The 22,177-nt window shown below is 51.8% G+C and overlaps 9 protein-coding genes across 9 annotated transcripts; 4 read left to right on the top strand and 5 right to left on the bottom strand.

The window, feature by feature from the left end:
* Nucleotides 1-1,043: 1,043 nt before the first annotated feature.
* CC1G_05358 (hypothetical protein) lies at nt 1,044-1,304 on the bottom strand (the record flags this gene model as incomplete). The annotated part of the gene is made up of 1 exon (XM_001835344.2): nt 1,044-1,304. The coding sequence occupies one exon, from the start codon at nt 1,302-1,304 to the stop codon at nt 1,044-1,046; it is 261 nt and encodes an 86-aa protein (XP_001835396.2).
* A 953-nt stretch (nt 1,305-2,257) lies between these two features.
* On the bottom strand, nt 2,258-4,781 carry CC1G_05359 (metalloprotease; the record flags this gene model as incomplete). Its single annotated transcript, XM_001835345.2, has 11 exons — nt 2,258-2,412; nt 2,471-2,733; nt 2,842-2,940; nt 3,024-3,175; nt 3,244-3,274; nt 3,358-3,675; nt 3,727-3,854; nt 3,914-4,152; nt 4,238-4,325; nt 4,384-4,560; nt 4,623-4,781. The coding sequence occupies 11 exons, from the start codon at nt 4,779-4,781 to the stop codon at nt 2,258-2,260; spliced, it is 1,809 nt and encodes a 602-aa protein (XP_001835397.2).
* A 933-nt stretch (nt 4,782-5,714) lies between these two features.
* On the bottom strand, nt 5,715-6,132 carry CC1G_05360 (hypothetical protein; the record flags this gene model as incomplete). Its single annotated transcript, XM_001835346.1, has 2 exons — nt 5,715-5,967; nt 6,020-6,132. The coding sequence occupies 2 exons, from the start codon at nt 6,130-6,132 to the stop codon at nt 5,715-5,717; spliced, it is 366 nt and encodes a 121-aa protein (XP_001835398.1).
* Nucleotides 6,133-7,365: 1,233 nt separating this feature from the next.
* CC1G_05361 (hypothetical protein) lies at nt 7,366-8,874 on the top strand (the record flags this gene model as incomplete). Its single annotated transcript, XM_001835347.2, has 9 exons — nt 7,366-7,592; nt 7,653-7,665; nt 7,721-7,792; nt 7,976-8,021; nt 8,077-8,103; nt 8,162-8,191; nt 8,245-8,275; nt 8,331-8,498; nt 8,559-8,874. 9 exons carry the CDS (start codon nt 7,366-7,368, stop codon nt 8,872-8,874), a joined length of 930 nt encoding a protein of 309 aa, XP_001835399.2.
* Nucleotides 8,875-8,971: 97 nt separating this feature from the next.
* On the top strand, nt 8,972-9,657 carry CC1G_05362 (hypothetical protein; the record flags this gene model as incomplete). Its single annotated transcript, XM_001835348.1, has 2 exons — nt 8,972-9,011; nt 9,080-9,657. The coding sequence occupies 2 exons, from the start codon at nt 8,972-8,974 to the stop codon at nt 9,655-9,657; spliced, it is 618 nt and encodes a 205-aa protein (XP_001835400.1).
* Nucleotides 9,658-10,504: 847 nt separating this feature from the next.
* Nucleotides 10,505-12,833, top strand: CC1G_05363 (hypothetical protein; the record flags this gene model as incomplete). The annotated part of the gene is made up of 9 exons (XM_001835349.2): nt 10,505-10,882; nt 10,946-11,008; nt 11,043-11,136; nt 11,187-11,216; nt 11,269-11,299; nt 11,352-11,519; nt 11,575-12,071; nt 12,127-12,601; nt 12,659-12,833. The coding sequence occupies 9 exons, from the start codon at nt 10,505-10,507 to the stop codon at nt 12,831-12,833; spliced, it is 1,911 nt and encodes a 636-aa protein (XP_001835401.2).
* A 237-nt stretch (nt 12,834-13,070) lies between these two features.
* CC1G_05364 (hypothetical protein) lies at nt 13,071-14,779 on the top strand (the record flags this gene model as incomplete). The annotated part of the gene is made up of 4 exons (XM_001835350.2): nt 13,071-13,235; nt 13,284-13,397; nt 13,454-14,185; nt 14,237-14,779. The coding sequence occupies 4 exons, from the start codon at nt 13,071-13,073 to the stop codon at nt 14,777-14,779; spliced, it is 1,554 nt and encodes a 517-aa protein (XP_001835402.2).
* An 85-nt stretch (nt 14,780-14,864) lies between these two features.
* On the bottom strand, nt 14,865-18,541 carry CC1G_05366 (hypothetical protein; the record flags this gene model as incomplete). The annotated part of the gene is made up of 11 exons (XM_001835352.2): nt 14,865-14,912; nt 14,962-15,197; nt 15,253-15,309; nt 16,130-16,631; nt 16,696-16,822; nt 16,888-17,106; nt 17,158-17,316; nt 17,373-17,687; nt 17,738-18,245; nt 18,304-18,327; nt 18,382-18,541. 11 exons carry the CDS (start codon nt 18,539-18,541, stop codon nt 14,865-14,867), a joined length of 2,355 nt encoding a protein of 784 aa, XP_001835404.2.
* A 1,362-nt stretch (nt 18,542-19,903) lies between these two features.
* Nucleotides 19,904-21,210, bottom strand: CC1G_05367 (hypothetical protein; the record flags this gene model as incomplete). The annotated part of the gene is made up of 5 exons (XM_001835353.1): nt 19,904-20,128; nt 20,191-20,579; nt 20,640-20,718; nt 20,776-21,062; nt 21,120-21,210. 5 exons carry the CDS (start codon nt 21,208-21,210, stop codon nt 19,904-19,906), a joined length of 1,071 nt encoding a protein of 356 aa, XP_001835405.1.
* Between the last annotated feature and the right edge of the window lie 967 nt (nt 21,211-22,177).

A 22,177-nucleotide genomic window follows, 5' to 3' on the forward strand; every position in this document is an offset into this window, starting at 1 on the left:
TATCCATCGTCGTCGTCAGTACATACGCCCATACAAAACCCAGGAAGAGCGAAGGAAGGAGGGACGCACAGGAGTGAAAGGCATCGCTTCGAGAATCAAAAGAATCTCGAATCGACCAATCGACAGTTCCGCGTTGGAGCGCACGGTCCAGGCAACGGGTTTAAAAATAGATTTCTTTACCCCTTGGACAACTTGTCTATGCTGTTGTCTCCCTTTTCTGGCGGTTCTTATCGGGGAATGGGAAAGAGGTAGGGGATTCCAGGGAGATTGGAGGAGGTGGAGGAGGGAAGAGAGCGGTTTAGCGGGGTTTCGCCCCACACAGGTTTGTCTTGGGATCCGGGATCTGGGTGCCAAGGGTTCTTATCAATGCTTGGCTTACCAAATCGCTTTTCCCGTGTTCGCCTGCGGGCTCACTGCCGCTCCCTTTCGACTTGTGGTTTGGTGTTGGTGCTCTTTTCATATGTGCTGTGTGCATGAATATCGTTGGGTGTGTATTGTACACGTTGAATAAACTGTTCTTTATGCAACGCATCTCAGAAATTTAGGAGTTTTGTGTGGATTATACCTGTACGGGAGGTCGACCAGTACCAGCACAGTTGGATGTATGGTGCCAGGGAGGTGGCGGTTTCAAAGCCATGCGAGAGGGGACTAGGGTCCCAGGAGGCGGCGGTATGCGTAGTGTAAATAGGTATCACTAAGTATCACTATCACTATCCCTATCACTATCACTATCGGTATCACCATCACGGTCTACCTCTACCTCCACCTCTCTACCTCTACCTCGTCTATCATAAAATTCTGTTCGTCTAAACCTTCGTCTCGAACCTCCATTTCAACCCCACGTGTGGCGCAGCGTTATCTGCAGATAGAGGTAATGATAGAGATTGGGCTTCATGAGACGAGGTTAGGGTTCTAGAACGCGTATCTGTGATACACTCGACCTCGATCAACCTCAAGAAGCAAGAACGCCGGCCGGACGCAGGATTGAAGGGAAGGGATGGGAGACGGACACACCGCGGCGGGCGCTCGGTGCTGGGCGCTCGTTATGAGCCGTGCGAACTCATCAACTTCTCTTGGCCCGTCTTGTCCAACTCTTGTCCAACTCTTGTCATCCCCAAAACGGGTTTCCTCAACCCTAAAGTAGCACCCATGTGGTCTTGGAGTTTTGTCCCATCAAATCCAAGAGGATTTGCGCTCTTGTCATCGACTCTTGTGAGTTGTTCGGACTTGGCTTTCTTGGCCGTACGGCCACTGGCAAGTACATAGCCTCCCCTCTCCATCGCGACTTCAAGAATCAAGTTCATGGTTGAAGTTTCTGTAACATTGGCCCACGGTTTCTACTGTACTCGTCTTCTTCGTCTCTACTACGTTCATCAACGGCCGTCTTCCGATCCTCGATCCCCTTTCCACGGCTCTTCACATTTCTCTGAAAAACACATTCCCGCCATATGTTTCTCGAACCTCGTTCAACGTAGCGCTAGTCCACCGCTGCGCAGCCTGAGACCGCTCTCACTAACCGCTAAGCAACCATCCCTTTAAATTTGAGGAACACCGTGGCCAGGGGTCTGACTGATGCGACGTGGTCCGCTGCAGCTTTCCACCGCGCCCCTCCATGCTTTTTGCCTATGGTAAGACCCTCCTCACCGGCTCCACTCTAACGTGGAATTTCTATGTAACGCACCATCCATTGACCAGTGGTGCTATTCAAAGTACCACCGGTCGATATGTTTGTGCACGAATCAACCATCCAATTCCATCGCCAACGGGCTCAACTTAAGCGATTGCTGTACATACAAGCTCTGCCTTTTGATCCCAAAACTGCTTCCCTCGCGTGGCGTGCAACAGGCTTTGGGGGGTGGCGATTAAAGCTTTGGGCGGTGGCCATTTATTTAAAGGAAAGGTGATGGTAGGTAGCTCTAAGCGTTAACGTTGAAGTCAGTTGACATATGTAGTATCCCTTTGGGAGGAATGGAATTGATCCTGATTGACTCGAACTCCTCGACTCGGTGATTACTGACTTAGTTTGTTGATCAACCGTTTCATTAGGGGTATGTGCTGTTCCACGAGTCGAGGAGCATTATGTAAAGTACATGGATTATAAACGAGCGAGTATATCTTCTCTCGAGTAGCGTTACTGTTCTCTGAGCCCGTTGCTCACTTTCGGGTTCTCCAGGATCGAAGTTTGAAATCGACCATCTCCCGACTCCTCCGCCAGAGACTGGGGTTGAACTGCTTCAAACTTGCTCTCACGGTAGTTTTAGCAGTCAGCAGGAAGACTGAAGTCTTCCTCCCATTCAGCCTTGGCATCCACACCCATGCCCTTGCTCGCAAACACCCTCCAGAGCAGACACTTGTTGGCACCAGCATAGCGGTTCTGGTCTGCTTGGATCCACGCGTCTCGGGCGCTGAGGACTGTAAAGGTTTGCATCAGTATCAAGGGTTCATGGCCGAGAGTGATGGGATGACTCACAGGTAGGATTGCAGGGCATCAGACTAAACGAATCAATAAAGAGGTGCATCCACACGACGTTGCCTTCAGTCGTATCCGGGTTTGTGCGTGCGGTGTGAGACCACCCGTGCTCCTGTACGAGTGCGTACATGACGTTGTGGAGGGTGTTGGCCCAAATCTCGCCGCGGTCTGTAGACGTGGGACGCAGGTTAATATGATCGACCTTGGGAGGCGCGCCACCCATGGAGACTGGACGCACCATGTGGACGCTCTGGATCCGTGTTCTTTCCAGCACCATAGGTCAAGGGATTGGTCGAGCTATAGATTGAACGCGTAAGTAACGCGTTAGCCTCTCCCCTTCAATGCATTGGAAGAGGGTGGAAGGGGCTTACGCATTAATCGAGTAGGGGTACTTCCTAACTCCGCCAGTGTTTGCCAAAACCCAGGTGCCCAGGACGTAGTCGTTCATTGCGGGAGTTTGGTTCGTCCATCTGCAACGAAGAAAAAATTATTTTCGTTGAGCACGGTGCATTCGCCGGTAACCCAAAACCTTGAAGGACGACTAGAGACTCACTCTGCAAGAGCATCCGACCACCCCTCACCCAACCCTCTCGATTCAGGGGTTTGGAGGCACCGCGCCGTCCCACCTCCAACCAGGCGATTGGATATTCCATGGCCCATTTCGTGGACGACGATATCGTTCTGGAAGGTGCTGTCCCTATGGGGCTATCATCCCAAGTTAATACCATACCAATCTTTTAAGCGCCAAAGAGAAGAGCGATGGAAACACATACATTCGTAAGATCGAAGATATACATCCTGCACCTGCCTGGTTGTCCACTTCCCCAAAGTCAGCCCCTCATCCACCTCAAACAGAAAAGAGAAAAGAAAGCACAAAACCAACTCACTCAGGCGGCGTAGCAAAAACAGCATTATTCCTCCCCATCGCATCCTGCACACCAATCATCACACGATCACCTCCCTTCCCTCCCAAGCCATAATTATCCTGTTGGAAGTTATACGCCGCCCCCGTAAATCCATAGCGGTAAGTAAAGTCGTGCACGGTATTGATAACGTAGAACGCGTTGGTGCGCGCAGCGTCGACGTTGGATTGTACCGTCGGGTCCCGCGAGGCGTCGTAGGCGTAGTTGAAGATTCCAGGTGCGGATTCGGTGCTGGGTTCGTTACCCAAGAGGGAAGATTTGTAGGCGAGGACGTTGTTGCCGCTGGGAACGGTTGAGTTGATGGAGGCGTCGAAAAGTGAAGAGAGGACTTACGAAGTGCGCAACCGACGGGGGAACGGAGGGTCGTGCCATCCTAGGGGTGAAGCGAGGATGTCCTGAGGGTTGACCACGAATTCTTGGCCTTGAGGGAACGCTTGTTTGTGAATCGGTAAGACTCGGTACTAGAGCACAGATCCCTTCAGTAAATCAATACTCAGAATCTCATGTCGAAGCGACTCACGGAAGCATCGGCAGTGAAGTCAACCAAACCGATCAACTCCCCCGTATGCGCGTCAACGAAGGCTTCATAGAACGTGTCCTCTCCCTCGTTCTCGATCTGAGCGACATGGGCGAGGGCAAGGGACCCGTCTGGAAGGACGAGGTACTCAAGTTTCGCTGGGTGCCCGTTGTACTTCCCGCCCAAAGTTTCTTCGATGGTGGGGAGGACGGAGGGGAGGTCAACAGTAGGTGTTGGAGAAGCTATGTTGGCTGTAGCATCATCATAGGGATGGGCGTTAGAGCTTGGAGGAAGAAAGTAAGAAAGGGAAGAGATGACGCGACGTACTGGGATCAACGAAGGAGGATCCAAAAGAGACGACCTTGTTGTCTTTGAACGCAACATTCGCAACCGCGTTGGCAACCGGAATATCGTTCTACGGGTTCCTCTCAACTTCTCTTCAAATGAACGAACTGCTGAGAAAGGATACGTACGACGACCTGGTGGAGGTACCCATGCTGCGTCCCAATATCCGACGTGAACCCACTTCTGTACCGGACAGCGGCAGGATCGATGCCCAACCTGTCCGCGACAAAGTTGAGTGCGCCTTGCGTGATGTCGCTAACGGAGCCCAAGAGACCATCCACGAGCGTCTCGCCTTCGCCATACGTCTACACATCGCACACTAGCTTAGTAGACTGTTGATATCGAAGGACATAAGTCGAAGAGGCACCTCGAAGATAGTCTCAGGCTTGAATATTTGAAGGTCCAACAACGCCTGTCGCCGACCAAGCCCAAGCCCGTGACCAGCGATCGCTGGCCCAGCTCGGACGTGGCTAACGAGCGCTAGAGCAGTAAGGACTGACGAAAGGAGAGTGTGGAAACGCGCCATTTCAGATTGCAGATAGTCAAGAAAAAGATGGGGTGTTGCAAGGAAGGGAGTGTTGCACAAGTATCAGTGATACCTCAGACTGGAGTTGAGGTAATGAAAGACAGGGTGGGCGGGGATCAAGTGTGAGCTAGTTTTATACAGAGAGAGAGGACGAAATGGATCCATCTTCGTATGTCACGGTTAGCAGTAACCCTGTCGAGGACGTTGCGAATAAGCGGGGTATGTAAACTGGAGTATATTGAGCGGGATCAGTCAAACGAGGACGCTAACGTTCTGCTAACGTTAATTCACAGCTGAGTATCTTGAAGCCGAATATGTGTCGTAGTCGGCTATGGCTGGCACAAAGGTAGATTCGAACTGAGGAGCGATTAATCACATTTTCTGTGGCAGTACGTTTATCTTCCCCAAGGAATCGAGTCTCAGGCTAGTTCACGAGAATAGTCAAAATGTATTAAAGTCGATGTTTAACGGGTGTCCCAAGTCCTTACCTCGACCCATCGGAAGAAAATTCTTGCCATATGTACCGACACCGGATGAGACTTTATAACATTCCCGGTACCGAATTCCGAACACGCGAGTGGCAGCGAGAACGGAAGTCGAGTTTCTGTGTGCGCACGGTTAGGCGATGATCGATGACGTCCTGCATGTCAGTCGACGACGGTATTCGCTCATTTGAATTGTGACCGGCACAATAGCAATAAGCGCCCATGCTGACAAGGGAACTGGGATTGATTTAGCGCTCGCGAGATTGGGAAAGACGTCGCAGAACGGGCCACCGGGGAAAGAAACCAAGGACGAGAGAGGCTCTAGGCTGATAGATGCTCATCATGCTCTTCCAACATTTCCAGTCATGGTGAGTTCCAGTCGGCCTCGACGGCAGCCCTCTCCAAAGTATACCGTTACGGATTGTGCGCGTGTGATGCGCTCAGTAGTTCAATCATGCGGACTCGTCGTCGCCGAACTCCCGGGCCAACTTGGTGCTTTGATAGCTCCTACCTCATTGTAAATCGAGAAAGTTGATGAAATTGAGGAAGGGAGAGAAGAAGAATGTTCGTAGCGTTGCGCAGCCGCCGTCGTAGGAGGGAGCTTTCTCGGAGTAGGTTGAGAAGGAGTGATAGCCTTAGGACCATGATATAAATTCGGAGAATGGAACGAGTTGGTGAAATTCGAACCCAGGACCAAGAAACTGAAACGACACGAAGTCAGCGCACTGGTACAAATACGAACGGGACACATACCTCTCCACGGCTACCTGCACAGAATAGGGAAAGCGGAGACGAGCGACTGCAGCTGCGGAAGAGGGGCCGAGACACCAAAACACTTTGTAATCGAATGCACCAACTACAGACATGAAAGGGAAGGGATGAGAAGGGAACTACGCCACAAGGCGAGGGATTGGAAATACATATGTGGAACGGAAAGAGGGATGAAGGAGTTGGCGAAATACGTGGGGAGAACGGAGAGACTCAAGGGGCTAGTGGTGGAGAAGACGAAAGAGTAGAGCGAAGTAGAACGTAGTTACAGATCAAGGACAATTAGATTAGCATAACGGCCCTACGCCGCGCAACTAACTTACAGGCATACAAACCTTCCTATTCGTGCTTAACCACCCTCGCCATCGGCAAGGGTGGGAGGGTACGCGGGTGGTAGATAGACACGCAACGGACAACACATAGATTAGACTAGTAAAAGTAAAGTCCGCCTAGAGCACACCGTTCGATAGGACTATAATATGATTTTCATTCATTCATTCATGATATAAATTTGGTTGCGCGGTGTCTGGAAGCTAGTTAGTTCAACTTTGACTCTAAGGCCGTCTTTGTGGCGCATTACTACCTCGTACTTGGGTCGATTTGCAACCTTTTCCCAATGACAGGACTATGACCCTCAACGAGATGGAGATTCTGCCTGCACTCGAGCATTTGCCAAGACCATCTGATCCAAGCGGTCACAAATAATGGCCTCAGCCTGCCGCATTGCATTCCCTGCGGAACGGGATTCATGAATTAACTGTCACTGCCTAAACGGAAGCGAATTCGCCTTCGATGACTGGTTCTTATCTTCTCGTTTCCACCCGTAAGCCGCAATCTGGGAGGAAAAAGGAGGTCGAAGACAATCTCCATTGCCCGTCCCTTTGTCCCTCACTAACACCCAAGTACCCCACGCCATCATAATCGGCCCATTCGGCTGGCCCCTATCATCCAGGTTGGCTGTCAAGTGTCATTAAAGCTCCCTTTACTGACCGGTAGAAAATGTGATTCAGTCACTAAAATTAAAAGGCTTAGGACGTCATACAGCCATTCTAGGACACCTAAGCCACTTGGTATCCTAATGACGAGACCCATTTCCATGCACTTGGACGATGAACGGTACATGGAGGATGGCGTACCTCCGGGATCGGTGCGAAGATGTTGCAAGCCACAAGCGACGCACCACAGGAACCACAGGAAGCTGTCACGTTTCACAACCGCTAACCGAATAAGCTCGCCAGGTATAAAAGCTGTTTCATTTCTTCGACGATCGCTCTTGGGCCTCCTCTCGTTTCAAGCTATTTCCCCCGTTTCTCCCTGTTTACCTTTCGAAGATGTCCATCGATAGGGACACGAAAGTATCGTTCCACAGCATACCTTCAAAAACTACCAATATGGGGCCGTACACGGCGTCCCCGACCCTGACCGAGTTTAGCACCACGACTGAGGGGCGGAGGAACTCGCGACAGGATACTTCGTCGACGTTCATGGGCAGCCCGGTCGTTCCACCCACCAACAAGCGTCGGACGATCGTCCTCTGTTTCGATGGCACAGGCGACCAGTGAGTTGTCACCTCTTCTTGTTCTCGGTTCAGGTCGTCTGAACGGTGCTCCACTCGCAGATTTGATGCCGACGTACGTCAACCCATTTGCTATGATTTGAATGCATGGATCTCATGGCTGTTCCTAGAACTCGAATATCGTGGAATTCTTCAGTATTCTGCACAAAGGCGACCCCGAGAGGCAGATGGTTTATTACCAGGTGCGCTAGTGGCGTGTTTCTCTAGGCATGAGGTGGATCATCTCAACACTCACGAACAGGCTGGCATCGGAACGTATACTGCGGAAAGATTCGCCACTCCCTTTTTGACCAAAATATCGAAGGCATGTCCACCGCCGCCCCGCATCTACATTCTTCAGCTCATGTTCCTGCTTATGGGCTTAGACCCTTGATGAAGCAATCGCCTGGAATATCGATTCTCATATCAAACGTACGTTGTGGGAATACCCCTCGTGTTGAACACCCGTGCTCATTTTACCGTTTAGAGGGCTATGAATTCTTGATGCAACATTGTAGGGAAACCACGACCTTGAGATCAATTTCTTCTGACAGACCGCCTAACCATTTTAGATCGCAAGAATGACAGAATCTGCATTTTTGGTGAGTGTGAACATCCCACGAAGGACCAAACGGAAGCTAACCTATGTATCCAGGCTTCTCTCGAGGAGCATATACGGCTAGATGGTAAGTAGCGCCCCTCGGGTCCACATAGGAGCGCTCTTACCGTTCCCCGTTTTAGTCTGGCAGGAATGTTACACAAGGTCGGCCTCCTACCGGCGGGAAACCACCAACAAGTCCATTTTGCCTACAAGATGTACAAGAACGATAACCCGTTCGGATGGAAGCAGTCTAACGCTTTCAAGAAAGCTTTCTCGATCGAGGTGGACATCGAGTTCCTTGGCGTCTGGTAGGTTTATCTCCGCCGCTTTGCTCATTTCCGGTCAACCCACACTCGTTCTTGCAATAGGGATACTGTCAACTCTGTTGGCATCTTCCCTCGTCGATTGCCATTCTCCAAGTCGAACACCATCGTCCGCACCTTCAGGCACGCCATCGCCCTGGATGAACGTCGTGCAAAATTCAAGGCGAACACCTGGGCTCGGCTGGGCTACGAAGAGGCTCATCTCAGTATTACCGACCAGAAGATTGAGAAGCGCGAGAAGAGGGCGCAGAAGAAGGCGCAAATGGATAACCCTAGTGGTATCGCGTTGGAGAATCGCTGGAGTATTCATCGTCCCTCGCCTACTGACGTCGAAGAGGCAAGTCCCCCACTGCCACATTAGGGATGATTAAGCCTTCTAACAGCAGTCTGGAATAGGTTTGGTTTGCCGGCTGTCACTGCGGTAAGCGCCAATTGTTCCCTACTTTCATCTTCCTATCATGCTCACGTGTGTGGACCAAGATGTCGGCGGCGGTTCTGGTGAGTCCCTGAATCCTATTCCTGTGCAGCTGCCTCGTGGATTGAACGCTGACCTTTGCCCTTCCCAGTATCGAATGAAACGAAGATCAACTTGGCGCGAATTTCTCTTAGATGGATGATTCGCGAATGCTTCAGAAGAGAAAGTGGAATTTTGTTCCAAGTCGAGGGTCTGAGGGAGATCGGTATGGACCCTGCCTCCCTCTACCCAGTCGTCATCCCCCGTCCAGCTCCCCTCAACCCCAACGCTGCCGACCTCCGCATCCAACGACGCAACAAGCCTCCGCCAATCATCATGACCGGCGAAGACGAATCCGACGACTACGACTTCGTCAACCAGATGACGGAAGAGGAACACGAGCTCTACGACGCTCTCGCGCCCAAGTACGACCAGCTGAAGCTCGTCAAGTCGTGGTGGCTATTCGAGATCATTCCAATACGCCACAGATACCAGCGAAACGAAGACGACAAGTGGGTTAGCAAGGTCCGATGGAACTTCGCCAAAGGGCGAGTTATTCCGAGGATGAACACCGATGGAGTGAAGGTGCACAGGAGTGTCAAGATTAGGATGGATACCGTGTATGAAAACGGGAAGAAGTATCGACCGAAAGCGAAGTTGAATCTGGATAAGGTGACCTGGGTGGATTGAGCGCTCTGAAAATAGTTTACAGCTTCTGGATACCCTTGTAACGATTCTGAACGATCATATGACATGTGGGAAATGCTTGGGAAGTCCCTCCACCATTCTGTCTGTCAATAGGATACATCGACGTGGTAATGATAGAAGTGCTAAGGATAATAAATGTGCATTGGATTTGGGATGGCTTTTCTTTTCAGAGGACCTTGTGGATGTGCACATTGATTCGAACCGTGGTATGTAAACCCACTTCGGTGGCGAGAAGCTTCGCTTGAATTTACCTCCCGATCCAATGGAAACGGAGATTCCATGTATTCCGCATCGCTTTGTTGTCCGTTAATTCAGAATGATAGTGATCATACCCTACTTCTCATAAGCCTCTTGAATCGCCTCAACGCTCACTTGTTCGGGAGACCATGAACGGGGTCTGGCTTTGGACGCCTCTGAGCGTGACGGCATTGCGTGATGGGAGAATGGCCAAGACGTCAAAAGCTCATGTCTGTTTTTAGTCACTTCCCCTGAACGGCGACGGCGTCCACAGCTCTTAAACGGGCGGTGACATGGCCTCACGATCGTTTCCCGAGAGGGTCTTGGCCCTCTCTTCGCCTCTCTTGCTCAACACCTTCCCGAGGCTGTCGACATCGAAGCACTAGTACTTGGAAGTCGCCAACTTAAGCGCCCGTCTCCACAACGTCACCTTCCATTCCACCTGTCGCGCGTTCAGCAGTTGATATATAGCTTTCCTTGTCAGTCCCAAGCCCCTTCTTGCGCCCTTCGTGCCCAAACATCTCCAGCGCCCGCGAGTGCAGCTCGTCAGCCGCCAAATCCAGAGTTGCCAGGTTCCAATCGCACTGTGACCATGGCCGGGGTACAGCAACCAGCCACGACGGGCCATATCCAAGAGCCAACCGCGTTCTCCATGACAGAGACTGTTATCGATCGAGGACACGAGCATGAACGTTCGAGGACCATGACGAGCGATTTCGAAGTGATAGTCGAGGGTGCAACGGCGACGACGCCACCTCACCACCTTCCTCCAAAGCCTCAACCTCAGCCTCGTCGGACGTTGGATCCCAGTGCATGTCCTCCTGTGATACCACCAGAGCATCCAAGTAGGACACTGGTGCTGTGCTTCGACGGGACGGGCGATCAGTTCGATGCGGATAACTCGAATATCGTTCAGTTGGTGTCGTTGTTGAAGAAGGATGATAAGACGAAGCAGATGGTGTACTACCAGGTGCGTCCCCGCACTGTGTCCTAGGGTGCTCGAGAGAAAGCTGATGCAGTATTCGTCTACCAGACTGGAATTGGGACGTATACTTCACCCAAAGTCGCAACTCCGTTGATGTCCAAGATTCGAAAGGCGCGCTATTCTGCTCATGACAACTGTAAAACAGCTCAACGATTTCATCTCCCAGACATTGGACACGATGTTTGCTTCAAGTATTCACGCCCATGTCATGAGCGGGTACGAGTTCCTGATGCAGAACTGTTGGTACCATCTGGCTCTTTCCAACGATCTCGCTAACTCTCGTTTCCAGATCAAGCTGGGGACCGAATCAGCATGTTTGGTCAGTACTAGCGATTTCGATGATAAAAACAGATCGCTCATCAAGTGCACAGGCTTCTCCCGAGGTGCCTATACGGCTCGAAGGTGAGCATCATTTCCCTATACCAGCTAGACCTGACGCTCATGTCGACAATAGTTTGGCGGGAATGCTCCATAAAGTCGGCCTCCTCCCAGCAGACAACTTTGAGCAGGTGCCATTTGCGTACAAGATGTACACCCGCACAGACCACATCGGCTGGGAGCAATCGAACGAATTCAAGAAAGCCTTCTCCATCCATGTGGATATCGACTTCATCGGTGTTTGGTATGTCTTCATCTGATGCGTCGAGTCTCGCGTTCTCATCAGCGACTCACTGTAGGGATACCGTCGATTCGGTTGGTATCATCCCCAAGCGACTCCCCTTCACCACTTCCAACACCATTGTCCGCACCTTCCGACACGCCGTCGCCCTGGACGAGAGGAGAGCCAAGTTCAAGGCGAACCTCTGGAACAGACCTACACGCGAGGAAGAGAAGCTGGGTGATCAAAACGAAGAGTCCGTGGAGAAAGCACTATCCAACATGGCCTCCGAGGAAGACATCTCCCTGCTGAAGCTTCAGACGAACGACCTACGGCTCCCCAGTCTGCCCAAGACGCCGTTCACAAGTAGGTCCTCCAAGGAGGGCTCGGCAGACGAGAAGAACGGCACAAGCGCTAGTGGTAAGAATAGCAAGAATGGGAAGAAGAGTAGGAACCTGAGGAAACAGGATTCGGATGAGAAGATCCTCAGCACCTTCGAACGGATGTACTCGACTTCCCATAGCAAGGCTGTCAAGACAGACATCGAAGAGGTTTGGTTTGCCGGGTGCCACTGTGGTACGTGCCCCCAGCCCTCCTCCACTCTGCCTCACTTTTGACCCACCAATACCAGACGTCGGCGGCGGCTCCGTCAGCAACAAAACCCGCCACTCGCTCGCCCGAATCTCCCTCCGCTGGATGGTGCGCGAGTGCTTCAAAGCAGGGACAGGCATCATGTTCAAATCCGACCGTCTCTACGAGATCGGGTTGGACCCTACAACCCTGTACCCCTTCGTCACACCCCGTCCACCACCTCTGCCCGTCACAGAGGAGCACAAACTCCGCAAGCACCCTGCCAAAGAGATTCCCATCCGGCCCCAGGCCCTGCTTACGAAGAAGAAACCGCAGAACCTCGAGGCGCTCGCGCGGGCCTCGCAGGCACCCGCTGGCCCTATGTTCCTTGGGAGCGAGGAGGAGGAAGAGTTGCGAGATGCGCTCTCCCCGGCTTATGACCAGCTTAGGATACAGAAAGCGTGGTGGGTCTTGGAGCTCATGCCCCTTCAACTGCGGTACCAGCGGGGCGACAACCAATGGGTCACTTACTTCGCGTAGGTGTATCTCCCTAACGTTTCACCTGCCCGCTGACTCTGAATTCTCGTGTTTAGCTCGAACTTGGCTAGGCCGAGGTTCATCCCCAAGCAACGCACGAACGGAGTCAAAGTCCATCGTAGCGTCAAGCTTCGGATGGAGGCTGAGTATGAAGAGGAGAAGAAACGGTTGAAGGGGAAGAAGTATCAGCCCAAGGCGGTGCTCCGAGTTGAGCCCACTTGGGTCGATTGAGCTGGCGAAGACAAGCGCTTGATGACCATGAGATGGTGGAAGGAATGAGCGACTCGCGATTCTGCTTCGTAGTTAATTGAAACCAACATATATTCCCCGTATTAATTGATTCAGAGCCTTAAATTATGACGATTCCGATTGGAGAATGTCCCTAGGAACTGAATTAAGCGCCCAGAGTCAGTGAGCATGGCATCATGTCAATGATTGATTGATCGCCGACGGAAACGGCATACCACGATGTTCATGACCCACGAGGCGTCCAGGCCAGCGTTGCCCTTTGACGTCGACGCTCACGGCTTCCGCAAAATGTCGACACTTGAAAAGTTGGGACTCTCGTGCTGTGCTGCTCTGCTAGCGCTTCTGGTGATTTATAAAAGAGGTCCGTGGCTGCAATGGTCAAAGGTATCGTATCTGTATTCACCTCCAAGGAAGAAACTGACCGATTAGCAGCGAAAGTCGCGTCGAATTGAACCCCAAATTCTTCGATTGTCACACCTTCCCCCCGAGATCCTCGTCGAAATCATGAAACACATCGAATGGAACGATGTTCTATCTGTCCGAAGGGTAGTACTCAGTGTTCCTTCCCAAAATGAAGCTGCAATCTGACAAGTCGCACCTAGTGTTGCCGTGCCCTGCACACGGTATCAAAGGACAGGGAGGTCTGGTTGTCGCTTCTGAGAAGATACTGCGACACTGTCATTCCCCGACCGTTCTTCCTGTCCAAGCCGGTGGAACTGTGCTCGGGCGATGACCTCGAGGCTCGAGTCGTCCAATGGTGGACTGGGTGGGAGGGACTGCAGTCCACAGTCCAGACGTTCACCATGGATGACAGCATTCCGGACATTTGGGGGCCGCTCTGCCCATTGCCGGGGGACCGGTATTTTCTTTACAAAACAAACGACGGCTCCATCTACTACTGCAATCCGAGCCAGGCAGACGGCACCATGCATCTCCTCTTGCCCTCCCCTTATCCCAACGACCCATGCGTCAGCGTCAGCGTGGCAATAGACGTTATAGGGACTCAGAACATCGATCCAGAGTCATCCTTGCCCTCCGCCTCCTCTTTCGAAAACCGACTCTTCCCCCCAGTTTTCAGGCTCGCAGCAGTTCGAAGGTCAACGGTCGAGATCTGGGAGATCAGGCCAGAGGTGCAAGGAGAGGCCATTGTCTATTCGGCCCGCCTTCTCAAGTCATTCGTCGACAACAGCGAGACGCAATGTTGCTCATTGCTCGGGGACCATGTTGCCTACACCTTGCATCGACTCCGAGGTGGAACCAAAATCGTCGACTGGACAGCGGTCGCCGGCGGAGGGCCTGTCTTGGGTACTGACATAGCACTTTTACAACCCTCTGTAGGTGCCATAATTCATCCTATGTGAGTTGTTGGCTAACCTGTCCCGCAGTACTTCCTTCTTCTCCCCCATCGAAGAATCCTCGCACAGTCGACTTACATCTACATTGCCGACTGGAACGCATCTCGCCAGCTCGATTCGTCACCCACTTCCGGTATTCGTCCGCAGTGGAAGTCCACGGAGGACTTCACACACTTCCATTCCTATTTTGTCCCATTTTACATCGACAACACCTTTCGATTCATTGTGCGTAGCGTGGAGCGTCCCGCTCTAATCGGAGTCATCGTATCCAATGACCCGGATGTAGCGGTTCCGGATAGTGTTGCCTTTGCGCAGCTTGCAGAGTGTGACCCCGCTCCACATGACGACGACGTGTGGTTTGACTACCGCAAGGGAGTCTGCGTGTTTGAAAAGAACGAACGGGCCCGTCTCCTCTGCTACAAGTGGCCAGGTGACGACCTGCCGGAACCGTCAATCTCCGAGGTTGCATTCCCTAAGCACACATACACTATTTATGTAGACAAATCCTATGCGCGCTCGCGAGTAGTTATGTTCATCTACAAGCGACCCCTCCAGACTGCAGTCTTTGGATAAATTAAAGGTGGCTTAGATAGTACATTGGGCAATATAAATACATATCTCATCCAGGCCGGTTGCATGCTGAGTCGTGTCGTCGTTGTCAGATCCCCGACTGATTGTTTTTGATTCCCGCTGGCGTCAGTACCACCTGCACGCATGTTAGCCCGAGCATCTGCAGCGAGTAATGCATTGCGTACCCAGCACACCATCATGGCGAGCAGCTTCTTTGCCTTGTCCAAGGCCGGCACACGATCGTGGATGAAAAGGAAGCTGTTATAGTAATAGAGCTCGTACTTGTCGGACGTTGCGTCTACACATTCCATGACCGCGAAGATGTATTGAAATCCGTCCGAAAGGATGCACGCCAGCGCCTTGCCTCTGGTCAACGTGTCGTCAGTAAGAACAATACGACGAGAAATGGGTTTCGAATCGACTGCCCGATCAGCTCTCAGGCCTGAAACGCCTGCTTGCTACCTCTCGCGACCCACGTCGCAGAGTCAGACTGGCCTTACGCCCAACTTTCTCCCCCAAAACGTGACTTGAGACTAAATGGTTTATGTCAACGAGGTGAACGAGATGAGTACAGCTTGCGCCTCACGATTCAGAGCATGCGACATACCACGAGTACTTGTACGCCGTGAAACCGATCGCGATTGAATCAGTTGAATAGCCGGAATCACAGAACTATGTACTACGCGGAAACGTCCGAGAGTCCGACGAGTTTGCGACGATGGACCTGAGTCGCGGGAAGAGAGTTAAAACGACCCTGCATACAAAGCCCAGGGAGGAAATGGCTATACCGGTGTGTGATAGAGGATATGGGTTTCGAATCGACTCCCCGATCAGTACTGAACCGCCTGCCTCTCGCGACCCACGTCGCAGACTGGCTCTACGCCCAACTTCCTCCCCCAAAACGCGACCCGCACTCGCAGAGGAACCTCCTGCTGGAGCGGGAGTTCCCTTCCTGCTCGGGCGGGAATCCCCCAGGAAAATCTCCTGGGGGGCGGACTTATAGTGCTACTCTACTATAGTATACTACGTCGCTTTGCATGTTTTCGGTATGAAGCCTCCATCGTCGCCCGTTCAATGAAAAAACATTATAAGAGATGTAGCCAGAAGTGACCTGTTCTCTGTCAAGCTCCAAGCGTGTAAAACGTGTTAAATGCAAAGGTGATGATATCTGGTATACAAATGGGTGGAAATGCGAATAAATATATCACACTTGAAGGCTGGAATATAAAAATGCTAGGTATCGTATGCTAATGAACCTGAAATTCCGGTTGCTCTCTCAACTCTGCCCCGACTTTCCAATCAACACCCCCGGTTGCCCTTTATACCCCACCAAACTCCCCACCCGATACTCACCATCCGACGGCCCCACTCCCCTCAACGGCTCCAGCTTCGTCGTACTCCCAAAGCTCCCAGTCTCCGACTGTCGATCAGAAGCCACCGTCGAATTGTCACCACCACCATAATACGACCCCAGATACGACGAACTTTCCGTGAAGCGATGTTTCATCAACGACGCGCTCTCCAGGCCTTTCTCGACTTCGTTGGACCACGGGTCGACCGCCAATGAGCCTGCCAATGAGCCTCTGTGGATACCGGTGGCGCTTTTGCTTATTCCAGCCCCTCTCAAGCCCATACTAACGTTGTTCCGGTTTCCTTCATACCCTCCGAAGCTATGTCCGTCTTGGAGAGGGATTGAGGAGTCGTTGTCGAGATTGGTGTCGTCTCGTTGGGATGGGTGCTTGATTGGTGGCATGCGCCGGGAGGAGAAGGCTGCGAGCCAGGCTTTCTTGGGTACGTCCTTCGCTTCGTCGAAGATGGTGAGGATTGAGACGAGGGAGACGATTAGAGCGAAGATCTGTGGTAAGGGAGGGTCAGATAAGAGGAACGGTCGTCGTCGAGGGGAGGGAGTGGAAAGGTACCTGGCCGAAAGTCATATCTGTGGACCCGGTGGGATTCGACCCAATACACGCCTGTACCCAGAGGATATGCGGTCCGAGTACGAGGAAGAAGAACTTGAGGAGATGCGTTCGAGGTGTCAGTGCTTTACTGTTATTTCCATACACCCCAATCAACAATGGGCACACGCCGTGGTAGGGAATGACGAGACTCACCTGAATTCCTTCGGTAGCAGGTACACTTTCCACGGCCAAAACGCCGTGGCGTTCCATGAAATCAGCCACCAAGCCATCGAGACGGTGCTGATCATGAAGGGCATCGTGGTACTTGCGATGTCGAGTGGGTTCTCCTGTGCTTCGCGAGAGAAGGCTTTGGATGAGCCGAGGACGAACGTCAGGACTTGAGCTCCGAAGACGATTGGAATGGATAGGGATCTGCATATGTCAGTTACTGCGAGCGTGCTCCGAAAAGGATACAGTACGTACAGGATCGTTGGTAGAAAGACTTTCATGTTGCGATAAGTGAAGTTCTTGACGCTCCAAATGATACTCGTGATAACCACGAAAATGAAAACCCAGTCGACCAGGCTGAGGATCTGGATTTTGTGGCAGATCAACACAGCGGCCACAGCAGCAACCAGTACTCTAGAACACATCGTCAGCAAGATAACCTCACCACTGTGAATGGAATGTCCACCTACATCATGCGTATGTACCAAATCATCCATGGGTGTGGTTCATGTGGCTTGGGTGGTTCGCGAAATAGGCCGTAGGCGAGGATGAAGAAGGCGATGGTGTCTTTGCTCGGTATAACCCATATCCAGGCGGGGACGATGTTCCACTGCATGATGGCGACGATGGAGGAGCTGAGAGTCGGGTTCATGAATCGGGGGTATACGTCGTGCAGGATGCCTTCGGTCCAGGTGACGATGTCGATGTTTTGTCGCATCGGAGGGTTGATGGCATAAGGGTCGACCTTGAAATCGGTTGGTTCCATGTAGGACAGGAGGTGAGATCTACAGTCGCGTTAGTTCAGAGCAGCATTGGGAGGGCAATGTAGGCGTACTTTGGAGGCACCTCGTATCTCCGTCTGAGACTCCAAATCCACGATACAGCCAAAGTGAAAAAGAATAGCACTGCTATCGACGCGACTTGGATAACCCACGGAAGCTGCCACGCGATGTTGTACCACAACTCTCTCCCAAACACCTGACTGCACGCTGGCTGCGAAAAGTTGATCTTCTCCGAGGGGACATACATCAGGCACACCAACGCAATCGTAAACGCCAAGCTGAGTATCGTCAACACCCGCAGGATCTGAAACTCGGTCGATTTGTGCTTCTCGGGGAGGTCGACGGGGAACCACTTGGGACTCCAGATTGACCGGATGGAGAGGTACCAGAGGTAGAGTGTTGCTGGGGAGGCGACGGAGACGAGTACGAAGACGCCGTCGTTTTGGGTGAGACTGGTTTTGAGGATTGAGATGAGGGCTGCGATCAGGAGGGAGTAGATGACGCTGAGGTGCGCGTAGAGCATCGGCCGTCCTAGCCATGGTATGTAGACGAGGACGATGGCTAGTGGGTGAGCGTTAAAAAAAGATTGATGGACGATCCTAGTGACAGCACAACGTACCATATATTACGGTTGTTATATAGACTGTAAAGACGATTTCAGCAGATAGTCGAAACGCACGAAAGGTTGGGCACTCACTAGATACTTGCTGTCCAATTCCCGTCACATCGCTATTTGGACAAGGTCCAAAAGGACAGATGTCCGGAGGGGGGTTGACACAGAAGATTTTCTCGTAGAGGGTTGGATTTGCAGGGTCATAATCGAAGACCAAGCGTGAATAGTTGGCTGCACCGGACATGACGGCGAGTAGTAGCTGCTTGTCGCGCAGCGAACAGGCAGAAAGTCGCAAGCAACTTGGGGGAAGAGAACAACCAGTGCTGTCCCCGGGTGCGTTCCTCGGGCGCAGGCTTGGGCAAAGCCTAAGCCAGTGGCTCTGACGTCGTCCGCAAGGTTGTGTTTACACCGAGATCTCAATCACGCATTTCCATCAGACCAGCTGAGATGAAGACGCTCTTGGCGAGCGCCCATAGCGCCTTGGGTCTGATCATGAAGGTCGATCAGAGCCCAGAAGTGGACTACATCAACGCCTGTGACGAGAAGGGTCAGAACATTGCGCCGCACAAGGGTACTCAGAGCTCACCATCGTTGCTGCACTTGCCCGCCGTTTGTGGAGAGCGCTTGCCATGGCAGCGGCGGCCGAAGTGGGCCGATATTGGAGCGGAGATTATATCCATCACGGCAAGATCCGGAATGTGTTTTTAAAGAGATTTTCGCGCGCAACTGTTTTTCTTCTTCTCCACGAAGAATTGCCACGCTGGTCGTTTTGTTGTTTCCTACCATCGACACAGTGCCTTTCGACTCTTCGGAGTTGAATCTTCTTCAAGATAAACACCAGTCTAGGAAGTGTTTCGGTGCACTACCCATGCCGAATCATGTCGATTTTCCCTGGGATATTTCTTTTCTGCTTTTTTTCGCTTTGCGAGTTCGGGCTTGGAGATGGATTTTTTGGTCAGGCGGGCGTCGCTGGATCGTTGGATGTTCAGGTGAGCATCGGTTCTTTCTTCTTGTTGATCTACACGTTCTCTTTGTCGATGATTCCAAAAAATATACTGATTTTAATGAGCCTGACCCGTCCTTTGGGCGGATTTGACGACCTCTTTTTCCTGAGACTCCCCTTCAATCGATTTGGCTTCTGTTTTCTACAATCTCGTTCCTGACCTTTTGCCTCTCCAGGTGAAATTTTCCGCTCGTTCTTGCAGTCTACGTCCATCGATTTGTACCATATCCCCAGTCAATAATGATATCCTATATCGTCTTCGTCCACCATATTCTCTGGCGTCTCGATGATCAAGATTGTACTGCTGTTGGCGATGTCGATGAAGATTTAATAGGGTCGACTATCCAGCCTTGTTGACAAGTTTGCGACAACGCTATCAATCGGGTTCGGTGCACTGTAGCAGACGATCCCACTACATAGCATCTCGAGTCGTTCCGCCCAGAGTCGCCAACTCACCGACTTGGTACCCGCAGACTCAGGTCCTGCAACCCGAGAGTGCCTGATGGGGACGAAGTTTTTCCTAAACCCCAATTCTAAACGAATTCTACAACAAGGTGTCCCAGTGTTACATCCATCTAATAAATAGGTGCGCTCTCCAGATTGTTACACGATGTTCGATCGTTCTTTCTTCACGGAATGGTCGTCAGCCTCCGGGCTCGAAACTGGGGGATTGGAAGACTCGAGGAGGGATTCATCGACATCGGCTGAGCCATGGTTGAAAACGATAGGCTGGGAGAGAGGTCTGGTTTTCGTATGGATGGTCTCTTCGTGGCGCATCCACGAGCGCCCAGTCGTCACTCGGAAGATAATCATCTGAGGTGATAGAGCCTACAGGGAAAAGAGTTGAGGTGAGTCCATGAAATTTCTGCTCACACGAGTCGAGGACTTACCACGAAGGTATAGTAAAAGCCATTAAGAATCGATCCAGCAGTGGCCATATTCCTCAACCACCACGGTTGCCTCTCAACATACGCCAGCGCAAGCATCTCAGTAATCGTCGACCCAATCCCGAAGAACGTCAATGGAAAAGCCGATTCGATGAGGATGCCCACGGCGCCGCTGTACACCTTCATATTCCTTCCAGGCAGCACCTTGGAAAGAGTTCGTTGCGCACGGATGAGCCGGTAGGCGATCATGGAGGTGATGAGGATGTTTAGGATGATGGTGAGTGCTACGACGGTGGGGTGGACGTAGCCGCCTGTGGCGGAGAATTTGGCGGGGTCGGCGCGGTTGAGGAGCTTGGTGAGGGCGCGGACGGAGGTTTGGTATATGTGAAGGCCTGGGTGAAGGTCGTGAGTGAAAGGAACGTCGAGGCAATCAATGGGGTTGCAAGGCGTACCGGTGACAGTGAGGTAGAGGATCGTGGGGAGGACGATCGCCCACCAGACATCCTTCCAGATAATCCAACATCGGTACAACTACAATGGGCATTCTCAGACCAGGTTTCATCTGCCTTCAAGGACCATAGTACGCACCAAGAGTCCATCCCCGATGATAACAGAAAGAGAGGTAAAGAAGCTCGCCACGAACCGCTCCCACTCGCGATCAATGGTGAAATACACAGTCGTATAGTCGTCGATCCCTCTGACCATCGTGAAAAAGTTTATCCGCGTGTTTCGGATGGCATCCAGACTGGAGGCGATGGCTGTGAGGATAAGGATGGCGAAACTGATGATGATGTACGGGATGCGTCCTCTTCTCGACTCGCGTGGAGACTCGAGGAAGACGGAGAGGCCGTAGAGGACCATGAATAACTGGACACCTGCATCACGAGTTACTCTTTAGTCTGAAGGCATGGAAAGGGTGACTCTAGGCGAACCTATATCGACCAATGATAGGTCTTTGGTGAATTCGATCACGCTGATGCCCCTGAAGCGCAACTTGAGTTCGGGAGAGAGTTCAACAGACATCTCGTGGCGAGCAACTCAGGGGACTGTATCAGTAGGTGAAAGAAGGGGAGTCGGCGGCAGGCGCGCTCCTGAGGAGATTCCATGGGTCTTCTTCAAGGATATTTTATACGAGCGTCGCAGCGGAGAATTCGCCACACCGGAGTCACTTTTCTTCAGCGCAAGTCCTATCGAAGTTCCTGATGGATGCAGATGGCAGTGGAAAATCACAGTCGCGGTGCATGTGCTACTACTACTGTACTTGGTGGCGCGAGGATCCATGGGCGCTCGATGCGGACTCTATTCCGCTGTTCTTAGGACTTGGCATCGTCTGTGCGCTGATCATCCCAGTCAATTACTTGCATACAGGAAATTCCTTTCACCTGCATTGAGTATAGATGATGCCGGAGTGACACTGCCTTAGTGTTATTGGTGACTGCCTTCCACGATGAGCGTACACATCGGAGGCGTACTCAATGTAATAGGCACTGAACCTGGCATCATACGCTTTCGCAGAATGAATGGGATTGGGTGTCCGACAGCGACGGTTTCGGGCTGTATCAGGCTGTTCCCCCAGGTTACTTATTTTTGAATCAGGATTCCTCGAGGCCTAATGGGAATGTCGATGTCGTTTATAAAGATAACGCAAACTGTCGTTTTAAGTACACAGGGGATCTGCGCCTTAGTGTTATGTATATGCCACGACTACACATGGGGACAGCGGAGAGTCAAATATCTTGACAATCTGTCATCGACGATGCCCCACTTGGAACCGTAGGCGACTCTGGTGATCAGCTTCACTCACGTTGTGACGCTTTTAGGCATCGGGCTTCACTGTCTTAGAATGCCTGTTGACAGTTCAATCTGAAAGATATGATTGTTGCTGGACGAGTTATTTCAAGCATAAAGGGCATCTGATATGTTGTGTTTTTTTTGCTCCAAAGGCGATCTTCGTGAGTTCCTGCCTTAACAACCATGGTCGCTGCATCTC

Source organism: Coprinopsis cinerea, assembly GCF_000182895.1.
Source record: "Coprinopsis cinerea okayama7#130 chromosome 8 map unlocalized cont3.8, whole genome shotgun sequence".
NCBI lineage: Eukaryota > Fungi > Basidiomycota > Agaricomycetes > Agaricales > Psathyrellaceae > Coprinopsis > Coprinopsis cinerea.